We start from the raw sequence: 15,939 nt of genomic DNA on the forward strand, positions 1-15,939 counted from the left end.
TCTTCGATGCTTTGTGTTTCACCCAGCTCAACTGAGGAGCTTTCCCAATCATCATCCATCTAAAAGGATGGCCATATGGAGATACTGCATGCAAAGCCCATTGAAGTCAATGGAAAAAATATCTTCTAACGTTGCCTGAAGACAATGGCAGAATTATAAAAGGCACAGGGGACAAAAGAGAAAAGGAGGTGAAGGTGCTGAAAAAATATGGGGTGGCAGCCATGCAAGAAATGGTGGAAGAGAAGCAAGCTCTCCCGACTGGAACAGAGGTGACCAAGGGAAGCTGTGATTGAGAGGCAGGGAGGAAATGAATAGCCATACCAAATGCCAAGTTTAAAAAATCAAATGCATTGACTGTGGCTCTTCTTGCCAGAAGATGCAGGGATTGGGCAAACCTCAGGGACATAAGGAACCTGTCATGTAATAGTAAGCTCAGGGGTGCTCTCACCAGTCTCTTGCAGCACACAACAGGGAAAGAACACCAAGAGTTTCCCCATTTTAAGCACCTGGCACTGGCTGGGGCTCCCTGTCTTGGACTTCTGGCTCAGGGCACTTGTTCTTCTCTTCTTGCATTGGTGAAACCCAAATGCAGCAGAAACATGCGGAATGATGGGCATACAAGGCCAGGTAGTGGCTTTGCAGTTTACAAGCATTTTGAAGGATAGGGGCCAGGCACCATTTTCAGTTGCAGCCAATGGGCTGGATGACAAACTGATTTCCTGCACTCCTTATCCCACAGGAATGACAACTGTGGAGGTGTCCACAGGGACCAAAGTGAAAATGAAGCTGTAATGTAGGAGCCGCAGTATACGTTTAACTCTGTAAATCTGTAGACTTACTGACATCTTCTGTATTCCTCAGTGAGAAAAATTTCTTTTCTTTTGATAGTCTTTATACCTGACATCCATTTCTTTTGCCCATTCTCCCTTCCTTTCTCTTCCCAAAGCCTTCAGGGTTTGTCCCTCCACATCCTTCCTGTCAGTATTTCTCAATGGTTTCTGTCAACTGGGTCCCAATTCCCAACCCTGAATTCTAAACACTGTTCAGAGGAGCAGTTCACATCAAGATACCACCGCTGGCCTTCAGAGCTGCCACAGAGTGAATGGGAGGCAGGGAAGGTCCCACTGCTGCAAACGGAGCAAGCTCTAGAGCACCTTCTGGCCATGCTTTGTGTTGGCTCAGGTTCATGTCTGGAAGACTGCCTTGGAAACCAAGGGGAAACATGCTTTAACTAAGTCTGGAAGCAAAGCCTGCAGTTCAGCACTATCTCACTGGCTCCTCTGTGAGTGTTTGGTGTCTTCATCCACAATATGCAGCTTCTCCAGCTGCCTCTTTCCCTCTGCTCAGCACCCAGCAGTATGACCCTGAGCAGGACCCAGCATGGAGCCATCCAGGTGTCCCCAGGGAGGAAAACTTGCTTTGCCCAGCAGTGAATGGGATGAGGGGAGGAAGAGACAGGGGGTGGATCCAACCCAGATGACCCAAGGCTGTGGTGGTGGGATGCCCTTGGGAAGCAGATGGCTTTGGAAAGCAGAGTGGAGAGGGCCAAGCCTGGGGTGCAGCTGGTGCATTAGAAATGAGACCCTGCTTCACTCAGCTTTGCTGGCAGATGCACTCACTGGACACAGTTGCCTGCTTCCTCTTGAGGCTGGCACTCCAGGAGAGCCTGGATTTTGATTTGGGTTTGGAAACCTTCATGAAGCTTGGGGGAATTCAGTATCTTTGGAATCCCTTTCAAATTTAGCTCAAACTTCACATAGTTCACATGTTTTGGGAGCGGCAGGCACAGACACAGGGTCGCAGGAGCTTGGTTTTCTCATGGCAACAGCCCAAAAACATGCTAAGAACTATTAGGTCGGGTAAATTAAAGCAATAAAATATTCTCCTGGATGCCCAAAGTCACAGGTACTTCCATCTGGGATCAAGAAACTTGATTCAGGGGATATATCTGGAACTGGCCACAGCAATCTCCTTCTAATATGGGGTGTTTGGGTTGGTGTGCATTGAGCTCACACCCCCAGCGAGGGTCTTTCAGCTGCAGCATCTTGTTCCCAAGAGGTGCAAAGACCCTTAATATGATACTGAGCTTAACATCATAAATCCTTTTGACTCCTCCAGCACCTTCTGCCTGAGGATCTTGACAGGCTTTGCAAGAAATAATTAGTGCTGCTCACAGCTCCCACTCAGCAGGTAGAGATATTTCTGCTTCGGATGTGGGGAAAATGAGGTGGAGCAAACAGGAATGTTCTGCTCGGGTCATGGAGGGAGTGAATCACTCAGCACAGAGTGAAGCACAGGACCGTAACAATTTGGCTGTGGAAAGCTGGCTCATCTGAATTTCTTTGCTCTCTGTGGTGTTGTTGGTAATAGAGGAAGAGACAGGTTTAAAATAGGGTTTTCTTTTTAACCTTGGCACAACAAGGCCTGTCAATTATTTTACAAGATGATGATTAAAAAGGAAGAAAAGCTCCATAAGCCAAAAGAAACCTGTGAACCAAATGAAGCAAGGCAAAGAGGAAAGACAAAGCTACCTCAGTTTGCAGAGGGCAGGGAAGCAGGGGGAGGACGGGGTTCTGCTTCCTTGTGAATTGCCACCATTTGCATTATAACCACTGGCATCACCTTCTTGCTTTTTGTTTGCTTCAATCTAGCTCCGATGGAAACCTTTCGAGATCCCAAAAGCCCCTCAGAATAAGATGGACTTTGTGAGCGTAAGTTCAGGGGAGCAGGGCATGCAGGGATCCTCCAGCCCTGCTCCCTCGGGGGGGTTGTGGGGCACATGGCATGCTCAGCACTGGGCTAACAGCACTGGTTTTGACACCACTGGGCTTGCAGAGCATCCATGTCAGGGGAGAGGATCCCAGATTCCAACCAGCTGGCAATGGACTTGATTTTCTTCATTGCCTTTCCAGGAACTCTCAATTAAAAAGCCGCAGCCCCAGCTCTCCCTAGTCCCTGACCTGGGATGGACCAATTTCCATGGATTTTTAAGAAGTGCTTAATATAGAATCACAGAATCATGAATGGTTTGGGTTGGAAAGGACCTTAAGACCACTCAGTTCCAACCCCCTGCCATGGGCAGGGACACCTCACACTAGAGCAGGTTGCTTCAAGCCCCGTCCAGCCTGGCCTTGAACACTGCCAGGGGATGAGGGCAGCCACAGCTTCTCTGGGCACCCTGTGCCAGTGCCTCAGCACCCTCACAGTAAAGAACTTCTTCCCTATCTCTAACCTGAACTTCCCCTTTTTAAGTTTGAACCCATCACCCCTTGTCCTATCACTACAGTCCCTGATGATGAGTCCCTCTCCAGCATCTTTGTAGCCCCCTTCCAACATTGGAAGCTGCTCTGAGGTCTCCACGCAGCCTTCTCTTCTCCAGGCTGAACAGCCCCAGTTTGTCTCTGTGTGTGAGGTGCAAAACCAACATGTTTGGCAGAGGCCATTTACCAAAAGGCTGGTAGTGGTACGGGAAGCAGGGAGAGGGGAAGAGTCACAGCAAGGGGTGAGGGAGAAAAGGGGGCTGCCCCTGCCCTGCTGCCTGTGCTCACTCTTTATGGCTGGGTTTGCCCACAGGGACTGCACACCCTGTGTGGTGCCGGTGAGCCCAGAGGACGCAATGGCATCGCCATCCATATCTTCGTCTGCAACACCTCCATGCTCAACAGGTCAGTGCCCGCTACGTTGGAGGGTGCTGTGCTGCAGTCCAGCTGTTCCCAGCATCGCTGTCTCTATGTTGTGTTGGTGTTCGAGGTGGCCACAGCAGGTTCTGCTCCATGGCCAAGCACTGGGGGAGTGGGTGAGGAGCCACCAAGAGAAGGAGGGAGATGGGCATGGGAATGCAGCGAGAGGGGATGTGTTGCATCCAGGTGCTCTCATCCCAGAGCTACTCCTCAGATGTAAACATGACTCAGAGGCCTCTGGTGGGCATTGCTACCTCTGCAGCAGCTCGTGCAGGAAGTCAGCCGGGCACATTAAACCTCCCTCCTCTGCACTGGCCAGTATATTGCATTCACTGACCTGCAGATAGCATTTCTGGTGCCAAAGGGAGACCTCTGCCATGTCAGACCTTCCAGCCCAGAAATTCCCAGCTGTGGTCGTGGTGTAAGCAAGTGCCTGGGGCTTACAGCACCTTGACCTTCCTGTTCTTCCTTTTTAGATGCCTTTATAATTCAGATGGTGACTTCCTGATTGGTGAGTAACTGCTTTGGCTTTTCCTTTCCCCCACAAGGTTTTCCCTGGGTTGCCACTTGTCTGGCATTTTGCTCTTCCAGAGCCCTGGGCCCTACAGGCAGTGTTTGGAGGAGGGGGTTGGCTTTACCCTCATGCCATCCACGTTGGGTGGTCTGGCACCAGCTGGGCTGTCAGGCAGGTTGCATCTCTCCTGCGCAGCTCACAGAGCACATCTCTGTGCCAGACCCCAACTTTGGCTCTGAGCAGTGACCCAGCTTCATTGGTGTGGTGCTTGGGGGTCATTTCCCAGTGCTTCGCAGGCTGGTATGAGGCACACCACAGGTGGAGGCTTTCTGGAAAACATCAGCCTCAGGTTTTCTGGACAGCTGATAGCTGGATGCCTTCATTGCCTTCAGTCCAACAGTATCTGGCACCGTAGCTCTAGCTCCCATGCTATGCTAGCCTCAGGCAACCAGACTGCCACAGTGAGTGCTGAGCTTGGCACATGAGGTGTGTACCTGCTGAAAAACATTCTAAGCAGTATCACAGAAGTCTGATATTTGCTTGTATCTTTCCTGACCAAGGGACAGAAATGCCTTCAGGTCACCCACAGAAACATTTCTCCTATCAAATAGCTAAGAAATTGTTCTCACTCACCTTCCCTCACTACTGTGAAGTACAGATGCCAGGGCAGGTTTTGTAAATCTGCTAGTTTTCCAGCTCAAAATGTGAGCTCTCCTGCACCAGGACTGTCACAGAAAAGAATGCAGATATTAGAGAAACATTGCTTCTACCCTCGGGAAGCAGGGAGAATTAGTTATTCCCAAGCATCTCACACTGCTACAGTCATGACCAGGATGGGTACATGCACCATTTTGAATAAGGATCATGAGACAGACAGGTATGGCTCCAAATGCATCAAATACCATTTATTTGGACTGTGGCACAAACACTATGTCAAGTGACCGTGAAGTAATGGATGGTCCATCCTCACACAGGTATCTGCTGTGACATAGGGACCATGGGGCTGGTTCCAAAGCTCTTCCTCCAGTGTGGGCACCTCTGTTGCAAGACTCTGCAAGGGAGAGTGAGGACATCCTGCTGTGAAGCAGGATCAGAAAGAGCCCATTGCTCTTCCATTCAGCCTGGGTGCTCTGGAGGGGCAGAGAAGATGGCAATCACCATGTTGCTTTAGCTCCTCTGCCCGCATTTTGTTTCCACAGTGCCCCAGCAAGGGAAGCTGCTCATCACAACCTGAGTTTGGGAAGATGCTAGTGGAGCCCAATGAAATCTGTGTCATCCAGGTAAGGGCTGACTGCACCTCACCTATGGCTCGGAGCCTGATGCTGGAGCAAGCCAGCTCCTGCATTCAGCTGTTTGTGATTTGTCAGCAAAGTCCTGGGAGGACTCTAGTTATCTTCCTTTATTTTCCAGCAAGGAATGCGTTTCAGTGTGGAGGTTTTTGGAGAGACCAGAGGCTACATCCTGGAGGTGTATGGAGCACACTTTGAGCTGCCTGACCTGGGACCCATTGGTAACAATCTCCAACCACAGCTGCAGTGAATTTCTTAGGGACAGGCATGAACTGCAAGCCCAAATCTTTCCTTTTATATCCTATGAAATGCATCCTCCCATGCACATGCTTCTTCACAAAGATACTTTCCCCCCATCAGAGCAAGCATCCCCTTCCAAAAAATGTGACAGACCAATTGTCTCAAGATTCCCCTGTCACTGAAGGGACCACTTCTCTCCCACCTCTTTTTCCACTTTCTCTCTTCCCTTCGAGTCTGCGAGTCCCCATCTGCTAACTCTGAACCTGTTCCTACCAAAAGAAACTCAAAGGCCATCATCACTGATGCCTCTCACTTACAGATGTGGCATAAACTGGGCTGATAGCAGAAAATTTACTTGGTAAAAGGAAAGACAGATTTCAAAGGCAACAGATATTCTTAAAGCCCAATTTTAAATGTAATCACATGGGGTTTTTTTCCCCCATCCCTGTTAACGGAGGCACCTTCGAGCCCAAAAGCCTAGACCATGTTAGTGTCAGAAGCTGTTCCCTTTGGAGAACTAGAAATCAATCTCATGAGCTGCACAGCACTCAGATCAGCAACACATTCACATCTCCATGTTGTGCTGCCAGGGCGGATCTGTGTTCACTGAGCACAGGTCTAGCTCTCATAAATCACAGCTCCTCTGTGCCAGCTGCCTCCTGCTCTGTGCAATGTCACAGACCGCAGAGGCACAGCCTCTTGCTGCAGTGAAGATACCATGAGGGTGCTTGGCATCAAAGCCCTACCATCCCCGCTGTGATTTCTGGAGCTGCTCAGCTCAGCTTATTTCCTTTACTTATCAATTATCTCAGGGAAGGGAAGTGAAACTCCCCTTGTAAGGGGTAAAATAACTACAAAACTGGGTACCAACAGTTCTCCATTTTCAAAGCAGTGTTTTGGGATTGGTTGGTTTTCATTTTCAGTTGGGTTGTTTCTTTTCCTCAGCAGACTAGGCTTGTTTTACAGCTCTCACTGAGATCTAAAAGACTGGCCATGCTTGAAGTAAACCACCTAGGTATTATCAGTCAGTAACAAGCTTGACATGGCCCATCTGCATTCAGTGCAGCCTTTGCAAACATCTCATGGCCATAGTGAAACTGAAGCCAGTCATTCTTGCAGTGGGGAACTGACCTGATTTGCAGGCTGTATGTTGGGATTTCTCTTTCCACAAGGAGCCTACGATGATTTTTAGCAGCTTTTCTTTCAGCTAGATAAGATTACCTGCCTTTACCCACTTCCTACACTCTGTGCCTGCTTCACTTGATTATTGATACAGCTGCCCCAGCCTGTTTGTAACAAGCTTTCCCATTGGCTTTCCAGACTCTATTGAACTTTGGGGATTTGGTGTTTTTTGATTTCCAGAAGGCAGGAATCTATTCTAAAGTTTACTTTCTGGAGAAAAGAAAATGAATAGAACTTGCCTGTAAACCTTTTCAGGAGGTGGTAATTATAAGAGCTCTTCTTCTCACCACCTACCCACCTTCCCCTCAGAGACCAAGATCCTTTGTATTTCAGTCTTACTTTATTCTAACTTCACTTTTCACTTGGAAACTGACAGCTGGAGAAAAGCAGTGGCTGTTAAACCTTAGCAGCAGGTAGTAATGTCTGCATTTTTATCCAAGAAATTCAAAACCACTTTGTAACAATAATACTAATGAGATGAAGAAGAACCCATATGGTGCTTTGCACTTTGAAAACGCTCTCCTCACACTAACCAACCCCGCAGGTGTGCCCAGAGCCTGTACGTATAGCGCTAGCTCCTTATATTATTACTATTTCTGCAAGCATTCAGAAATGTATTTGCCCCTCATGACATGACACACCAATACTGCGTGGCTAAAGGTCCAACCAGAAGGATGTCCAGGAACAGAGAGCAATTCACCTTCCATTTTTTGTAATAGAAACATAGAATGGTTTGGGTTGGAAAGGATCTTAAAGCTCATCCAGTTCCAACCCCTGCCATGAGCAGGGACACTTTCCACTAGAGCAGCTTGCTCCAATTCAACCTGGCCTTGAACACTGCCAGGGATGGGGCAGCCACAGCTTCTCTGGGCACCCTATGCCAGCACCTCAGCACTCTCACAGGGAAGAGTTGCTTAAGTTTTGATTAAGTCCTAGTTGTTACATGCCTTAATTGAGGATGACATACTAATCTTGTTCAGAAGGCAACTGTCTTAGTCACATAAGGGAAGCACGGACTTAAATACTGGGATGTATTACAGTTACATCCTCATAGGAGCAGAAGAAGTACATGACTATTTCAGGTTTCCTTGTGGGCCAAGCAGCAGTAGGGTCATTACCTGATGCAGAAGGGCACCCACAAAGCCAGGGAGTTGCACCAGCCTCTCACTTTGCTAGCAGTTTGCCCAAAGAGCTTTGGCATCTCTCTCTCTTTCACAGGAGCCAATGGCTTGGCCAACCCTCGCGACTTCTTGGTGCCTGTTCGCATGGTACGAGGACCGCCAGGTGCCGAGGGGCTACACAGTGATCAGCAAGTACCAGGGCAAGCTGTTTGCAGCCCAGCAGGTGAGGATGCTCATGGGGAACAGGTAACACCGAAGTGCAGCGACTGCCACTGCATGGCCTGGAGTAGTGCAACTTGGTACCTTGCACGTAGTCTCAGGAGGTGCTTGCTAGGTTATGTGAAGCAGGATTTCACCTGATGGACCTTGGTTTGCTGGGTCAAACATCTTCCCAGCTGAGGCTCCTCAGTCTGGAAAAAAACATTTGTGAAGACTTTGCTGCCCAAAAGGCTCAATGATGGTTTTTGCCTCACTGTTTCCATACTGCTTACAGTGACAGGGCAGGATAGAGGAGCTGGGGCTGCTGTGAAAAGACAGGGATTTCCTTACCACAGAGCCAGTGTTGCAGCTGGCCTTGTTCAAGCATTGCCTGTGCACTCAAAAGCCAGTTAAGAGAGCAAGCCCCAGAGGGAGGAGCTGAGGTTCACCAAGTGGAAATTGTGAGGAAAACCACATCCCTGCAGTGCTGGGCTGTGCCTAAAGGGCTTCATGCTCCAGGCTGATCGTGTACATCTCCCCAGCACTAATTAGGCAAAGAGCAGTGCTCTACGTACGTACAGCAAGTTGGAAGGCTGTGTATGGTAACCCTTTGTCTTTTTGCTTTGGTAGGCTTTCTCCCCCTTCAATGTTGTGGCCTGGCATGGGAACTACACACCTTACAAATACCATCTGGAAAAATTCATGGTCATTAACTCTGTTGCATTTGACCATGCGGTAAGTTCTGGAGCTGGGCAAGGCAAAGCGAGTGCTTTATGGGTACCTTACCAGCGAAACCCCTCCTGAGAGCCGAGGGCTCAGTGCCTGTTAAAGTGCTCTAAGAAACCCAGGGAAATCTCTTCCACTGCTTTCCCTGGGCCCAAACCAAGCTCTTGCAGAGAAAGACAACCTTCTTTGTGGTACAAAGACATAACTGGAGGCTGGTCAGCTTCTTAAGCTGCTTTATGCAGCTTAGCGTAGAATTCTTGTGCCCAGGAGGAGGGCTGAATACTGAAACCAACACACACTGTGCAATCAACAAAAGGACTTTTGCTTCACATTCTTGCCTTGATTTATTTCTGGCAATTGCACAAACTTCTTGCCCTGGTTCCTCTGAGCCCAGCACTGAAATTCATTGGAGGAGCTGGCAGCTTTCACTGCAATCATTTCTAGGTCTTACAGAAAATAACTAAAGCCAAAACTAATGTGAGCAGCTCTTCTAAAAAGGAAACCAGCCCAGTGGGAGAGGTGCCTGCAGCGACGCCATCTCTTGGCACTGCTTCTGTAAGTGGGTGTGCAAGGAGACTGAAGCACTTCTAGTGAGAAAACCAATGGAAAGCATTGTATAAACTCCAGAAAAACCTGGCAGGAAAAGGATGGTTTGGGGATCAAAGCCCAGAACATCACTTTACTGGACCAGAGACTTCAGAAATCTTTGAAGCAAGCCCCAATTTCTCATCAAATTTCTTCTCCCTACTTGTAAATTAATGGGGCTTGTGGCGAAATGTCTCCACTAGGATGTTCCTGTCCTCTGGAACCAGCTAAGGAAGAGGTGCAATTTCAGGGTAGGAGGAGTGCTGAGGACTGCTCCTGGAATTACAGTACCCATCTTGCAGGCCTGTCCCTCCCCTTACATCTGGGTTGCTGGCTCCAAGGGCATTGTGGCCAGGGTGGGGAAAGCTCTCCAAAGCTGCTCATAGGAAGAACCATCCAGTCCCATCCCCCATATTCAGAATGGGGTCAAAATGCTGGATGCTATCACAAATCTCACCCACACCACCAGCTGTAGGTTGTAAGAAGTGTTTAGATGAGGGAGAAGCTGTATCAGGCAGGCTCTACCTGAGCAGACAGCTCAGAGCCCTGCTCTGTTTCATGCCTTTTGCCTTGCTCTTTTCAGGATCCTTCTATCTTCACTGTCCTGACAGCCAAGTCAACCCGTCTTGGAGTGGCACTCGCTGACTTTGTCATATTCCCCCCTCGATGGGGGGTAGCTAACAACACCTTCCGGCCGCCGTACTACCACCGTATGTCTGCTCTTTGTTGGTTGTGCTTGACTATGGGACTGCAGAGGCAGAAACAAGCCTTCATTGATTTGAGAGCATGCGCAGGGAACAAGCAGTTTGATTCGTTGCCCTTGGCACCATCAGAGTCAGCTTCTAGGAGTCAGCCACTCCTCCCTGGGAAATGAACAAACCCAAAGATGTTCCTATTTAGAGCATCTCAGGAAAACTCAGAGGTGACAGGCTGGTTCTGTCTGCATAGATGGATGGATGTGTACTCAAGGGGCTCCCATGGAGGCTGGGTGCATATTGAACTTGGCACTGAACAAATTCATCAGCAACTGTCCTGTCAGGCAGCCATGAATTACTTAATCTCATTAGAGTACAGAGATAAAGAACAGGAGAAAGGGGAATATGCTATCACAAATGGTGAGAAGCACGGAGGGATTTAGAGCTGCCCAAGCCCACTTATAGGGTGAGATCAGAATTACAGTGAAGGAGTGAATTGGCTTTCCTGAGCCCCTCTTCACCACCTGCACAGTGATGAAGGTACCTCTGGTATTTAAGAAGCCAGAGGTCAGGAACTGGGCTCCTTCTCAGGCAGAAAGGTGGCTGATGTTTTGGGGATTTGGTTGCCATCACCAAAGCTGTTTCTTTTTGGTGGCAGGTTTTGGTTCCATTTTGGCAGAGCATGGCCACATGTTGCATTGAATGGATAGCAGAAATCCAGTTCTCCACAAGGGACTGCCCTTTGGGGAGGGATGAGGCACCCTGCTCTGAGAGACTGAGGGGGAAAGCTCACCCATCCTGCATCCCTTCTGTCTGCCCCATCTCAGAAGCTATCAAGGTCACACTATGGTCACTTTGAATTGCTGAGGAGCTTTCTGCACACTTACTAAGCACAGTTTAACAGCCAGCTTCTCCTGCTACTTAGATATATGTCCAAGCATCTTGGGAGTTGGCAGAATTAGTGTCACTTGCGAGCATAGCAGGCAGCTGTGCAGCCATCTGAGTAAATCTCACAGGCAAAGTCCTGCCTCATCATTCTGCTTTCATTCACAGTAATGAGTGTGACATGGAAAAGTGTCTCCCGACATGCTGGGATAGTGCCAAGGCACTTTTATTAGACCCTTGGAGGTGAGACATGCTGCCTGTTAATCAGGATTAAGTTGCTGCTTATCGGCAGAGCTTTGCTAACCTTCCATGGGTGCATTGTGAGCCATAACAACCATGAAGCTCTTCAACCTTGCTTTGTCTTTGGTAAAAGACAGATGAATTAACTCTCATTCTCTTCTCCATGTTGTGATCTAAGAGTACCCATGCAGAAAGCTACTGTAGCTGCTCACTTGACCACAGTACTTCAACCATAGGCTTGAGCACTAAATTACTGATGAGCAGGTTGGTTGTCTACTCTATCCCAGCCATGCAGCAGCAAAGCTTGAGTGGGTAAGGCAGACATCAGTCTGCCAACAGTCAACAGTCAGACAACAGTCCATTATCGAGACACTGCACATGTTTGTTCTCTCTAAAATTAGTGCTGTGTTGTAAATCTTGTACCATTAAGAGAGGCAGAACAAGACAGAGCAGCTAATTTTCTGTCTTGCATTACCTTTGCTCCCAGTATAAATATAGCAATGGTGGGCCAAAAAGATTCCCCCCCAGACACTGCAGCAATTTCACATGCAAAGGTGGCTGTGCAGCTCATAAATACTGACTTCTCTTGTCACCTTTCTACCTCCTTGGAAGCTGTGAAGTACTCCTAGGGTCTTAGGATCACACATTGAAAAATGTTTGATGCAGTTCTTATCCTGTGGGCATACATTGCATCTGTGTCTGTGAGAGTACTTGTGGATTCTCTCAAGGCTGGACCTAATATCTAATGGCCACTAAGGGATTTCACCAGCAGGGAATGGAGCACACCTAAGTTGTTGGGAGTCATGTAGGAATGAACAAGAAACTGGACTCAGCTCATCTCTGAAGTCCCAGCCTGGTTTCCTACCCATGCTTTCTAAGTGATGTTGTGAGTCCTGTCACAGAAGCATTGGCAATTCCGGTCTTGGGGCCTGTACAGCAGCCTGAATGCCAAGCATTAATGAAAAGCCTGTAACAAGCCAGTCTTAATGAGACACTGACAACTTGGGATGCAAATTAATGAATGTTTGCATACATATGCAGGCCAATTCTACTTTGAGCTAAATTAGGTTTGTTGTTAAATATTTCAGACCTGGATTGTACTTAACAAAGCAAACTAGTGGTTAAAAAGAGCTATAGATAACGTAGCTACAGAAGCATGTCCTGGTTTTGCAAAAACTGACCACTAAGCAGAATGTTGCCATATTGTTTAGTCACATCAGGTCTACTAAAGGTGAAGGGCAGTTGGGATGGCAGTTGTTACAGTATTTCACATACAGGGAACATAACTCAGTGAGTACTTAATTATTAGCTATAGGCAGTCACCTAAGTTAGTGGTTTCAGAGGGTCTACTTAAAGCATACTTCCTCAGGGAAGGACAGCATTTGGCTCCTTGTCTCTGGGCATACAGTGTCTCTTGAGAAACAGATAACATGAAACAAACACATAAGGTACTGAAGGGGCTGGCTGGACTAGAGGGGGTAAAAGAGTATAAACCAAAATGATTCCATGCTTATATCCTGGGACAGCAGACCAGGCTCTCGTGCCATGCTGTTGGCCCTGCAGTTTGTGCCTGTAACACAGGGATGATTGTACAGACCTTCATTTGCAGCACTTTAAGATCTCCAATCCAAGTCTCTAAATACCAGGTTACACCATGCAGGCCCTATGCAGGTGTAGTACTTACATAGCTTGAGGTGGTAGGGAAAGTACAGGAGTACCATCAAGGAACCTTCATTAGGCAGCTGTGTTTCTGAATCCAGACAATTAAGAGTGAAATAAAACCTGTACAGCTTTACAAGCGTTGCCTGTAGGATCCCAGATGTCCTCTCACATGGTGCCCTGCTTAGGAACCTCCACTCCACCCAGCCCAGCTTAGCTTGTGGGTTTCAAAGAGCTCAGAGCCCAGCTGCGATGCCTCCCAGACACGTTGTGTTGCAAGCTCTTCTCTCTGCCTCCTGCAGGGAACTGCATGAGTGAGTTCATGGGGCTCATCAAAGGCCACTATGAAGCAAAGGAGGAAGGTTTCCAGCCTGGAGGGGCCAGCTTGCACAGCATGATGACTCCTCACGGCCCGGACGCTGAGTGTTTTGAGAAGGCAAGCAAAGCCAAGCTGGAGCCTGAGAGGGTTGCGGAAGGGACCATGGTAAGGAGCCAGTGGAGCTAGTAAGATTTTGAGTACAGCATGGCAAGTACTTGGACAAAACTGCTGCAGCATTCAGCTCCTAGGAGCTCCCCTGGAGACATGGGACAGAAGCAGCTTTGCTCATCTGTCCACGTACATTGTTGCCTGAGCAGGAAGTTGGGAATTCTAATGCTGCTTACATTTTGTCTTAGGCTATGGACAAAGAAGCGAAACCCCTGACTGTCCTCCTTTCTCCACCCCCTAAAACCTAATGATGGTGATGAGCAGACCTTGAACTAGGGCTTTTGGAACAACCTGGCTTTCCTGGGCATGAAGGGAGTACAAAGTCACTCCTGGGATCTGATTAATGCTGGCATTGCAATGCTAGCTCCAAACATCTTTCTCTCCCTGGGCTGAATCAAGCTGTTTGTGGTAGAGCAAAGCCACCCTGCCTGGATTTAAACTCCTGCTCCTTTGGCCTAACCTACCCTCCCTCTTCCCAACAGGCCTTCATGTTTGAATCATCCCTCAGCCTTGCCATCACCAAATGGGGCCTCCAGACCTCCAAACGCCTGGATAAAAACTACTACAAGTGCTGGGAACCTCTGAAAAGCCATTTTAACTCTAAGTGCAAGTAAAGAGAAGTATTTGTTGCTTGCAATATGTGAGTGAAGGCAGGGAAATCCAGCATACCTACCTGTGGTGGCACAGAATGGCATTTCCAGCAGGCACTGAGCCATGAAAATGATGATCCTTATTTAACTTGGGAAATGCGATAAAAAATGCACCATTATTCTTTACTTTCAAGTATTCCATTAAAGCTTTCCTGGTGACACGCTGAAGCTGAAGCACTTGCACGGCTCTCACCACATGCAGTTGGTGTGAATGCTGTACCTTGTGTGACACGAGGAGACAGCCAGGCCCGTCCATAGGGCCTCCTGAAAATATGATGTATGTTCCACAGGGAGCAGCTAGGGATCTACAAAGCATTTTATGCTGTCTGTAGGGGAAAGCTTTACAAACAGAGCTGAAGGCTCTACCATACCTAAGCCTCCTATTAGAGCAGGCCACTTCAACCTGCTGATCCGTGGAGAGCTGCCAAGGGAGAACTTTGATTGTCAGAAAAGTAGACTGCAAATTAGAAAAGGTGGGAGAATCCAAAACACTTCACTGCTGAGGGAAAGTTTCCTTTCCAGTCCCACGCTCCAGCCATCCTTCAACATTGACTTCTCTGTCAGTACTTGTCAAATATCTCTCCCTGCTCACAGTGCTGATTTGCAGCACAGCAAATGTGAAAGGGCTTGTCTGGCCAGTCCAGCCATTTGCTCCTGGCACCTTGAAGAAAGCTCAAGTGCAGACATCACAAAGGATCTCAACATTCACTGGAGTATGCAAGCCTTACCTACCCCCAGCTGGCAAGTTCCACAGGGTCAATGCAGAAAGTGAAGTCCCAAGTATAGTGCAAATGAGGAGCACAGCACAGGCACCCCAAGCCTCACACCTACACTTCAGCACATACCCATGTAAACAGTTAATAAGCTTGGTGCCACCAGGATCTATGGTTTTTACTTCTCAAGACAAAAATCCTCAGTTTCCCAAAAGAGAAAGAAATGCAGAGCTGTGACTCTTCAGTTATACCCATCATCAGTTTTGGATCTGCACCAGATCCTTGGAGGGAAAAAAAGTATCAGCTTTGAGCAAAGTATTATAATATAAAATCTACAGGGAGATGTTTACTCTAAAATAGCCAGCTCAGAAAAGAACATCCAGAAGAATCAATTTGCTGGAGAAGTTGATTTAATCCAACTGATCCAGGGCTAAATGAGGTCTGAATATTTCACAGGCAGTGGGGAAAAGCTTGTTTCTTGTTTGGGACCTAAATTATCATCTGGTGACCCGCAGGCTTGAGTTTCTCTTGCTATGCACTCATCACTGAAGCAGACACAGGTGGTAACACATCAAGGGTAAAATTCCACAAGGCACATTCACTCTCCTGTCTTCACCCTACATTTCTGAAGAGAAAGTCCCCTTTCCTTCCTCTACACTCTGCACCACTGCCTCAACCAACCCCACCTCCAACAGCATCACACATTTGTTCCTTGCAAAAAAAGCAGCTCGGAGAGTTCTGCAAAGAACAAGAGAGAAAAGTAGGGCAGCCTTTCCCCAAGCACCACACTCAAATCTGCAGGGACATAGCATCAGACACTTGCAATGGCAAAGGGAAGGCCTGTAGCAGGTGCCACAAGCATCAGTCTGAGGCTGACCTAAATGGCTAGAGGCACTGCACTCATCTACAACCCATCCTGAACCATTTGCTCAGCTGGCCTGAAACAAATACAGCTGCGACGGAGAGTTTACATGTGTGGCAACTCAAGTTCCAATTAGCTGAGGAAATGGGTCCTGGGAGATCAAATTATTTTGTGGCAGCAGGAAGATAGTTAATTTAGCATGCTCAGACAAGC

At 48.0% G+C, this 15,939-nt stretch overlaps 1 protein-coding gene across 1 annotated transcript in view; it reads left to right on the forward strand.

Moving 5' to 3' along the window:
* Window positions 1–14,254, forward strand: part of HGD (homogentisate 1,2-dioxygenase) — a 35,014-nt gene extending 20,760 nt beyond the window's left edge. Inside the window, 12 exon segments of the mRNA XM_034060185.1 lie at window positions 2,652–2,711; window positions 3,574–3,665; window positions 4,157–4,191; window positions 5,394–5,425; window positions 5,427–5,474; window positions 5,605–5,704; window positions 8,124–8,167; window positions 8,169–8,249; window positions 8,855–8,959; window positions 10,119–10,245; window positions 13,317–13,498; window positions 13,984–14,254. Coding sequence (XP_033916076.1) covers window positions 2,652–2,711; window positions 3,574–3,665; window positions 4,157–4,191; window positions 5,394–5,425; window positions 5,427–5,474; window positions 5,605–5,704; window positions 8,124–8,167; window positions 8,169–8,249; window positions 8,855–8,959; window positions 10,119–10,245; window positions 13,317–13,498; window positions 13,984–14,115 — 1,038 coding nt within the window. The 3' untranslated portion in view covers window positions 14,116–14,254.
* The last annotated feature ends 1,685 nt before the right edge of the window (window positions 14,255–15,939 follow it).

The sequence above is a fragment of the Melopsittacus undulatus genome, chromosome 2 (genome assembly GCF_012275295.1).
Source record: "Melopsittacus undulatus isolate bMelUnd1 chromosome 2, bMelUnd1.mat.Z, whole genome shotgun sequence".
In the NCBI taxonomy this organism is placed as follows: domain Eukaryota; kingdom Metazoa; phylum Chordata; class Aves; order Psittaciformes; family Psittaculidae; genus Melopsittacus; species Melopsittacus undulatus.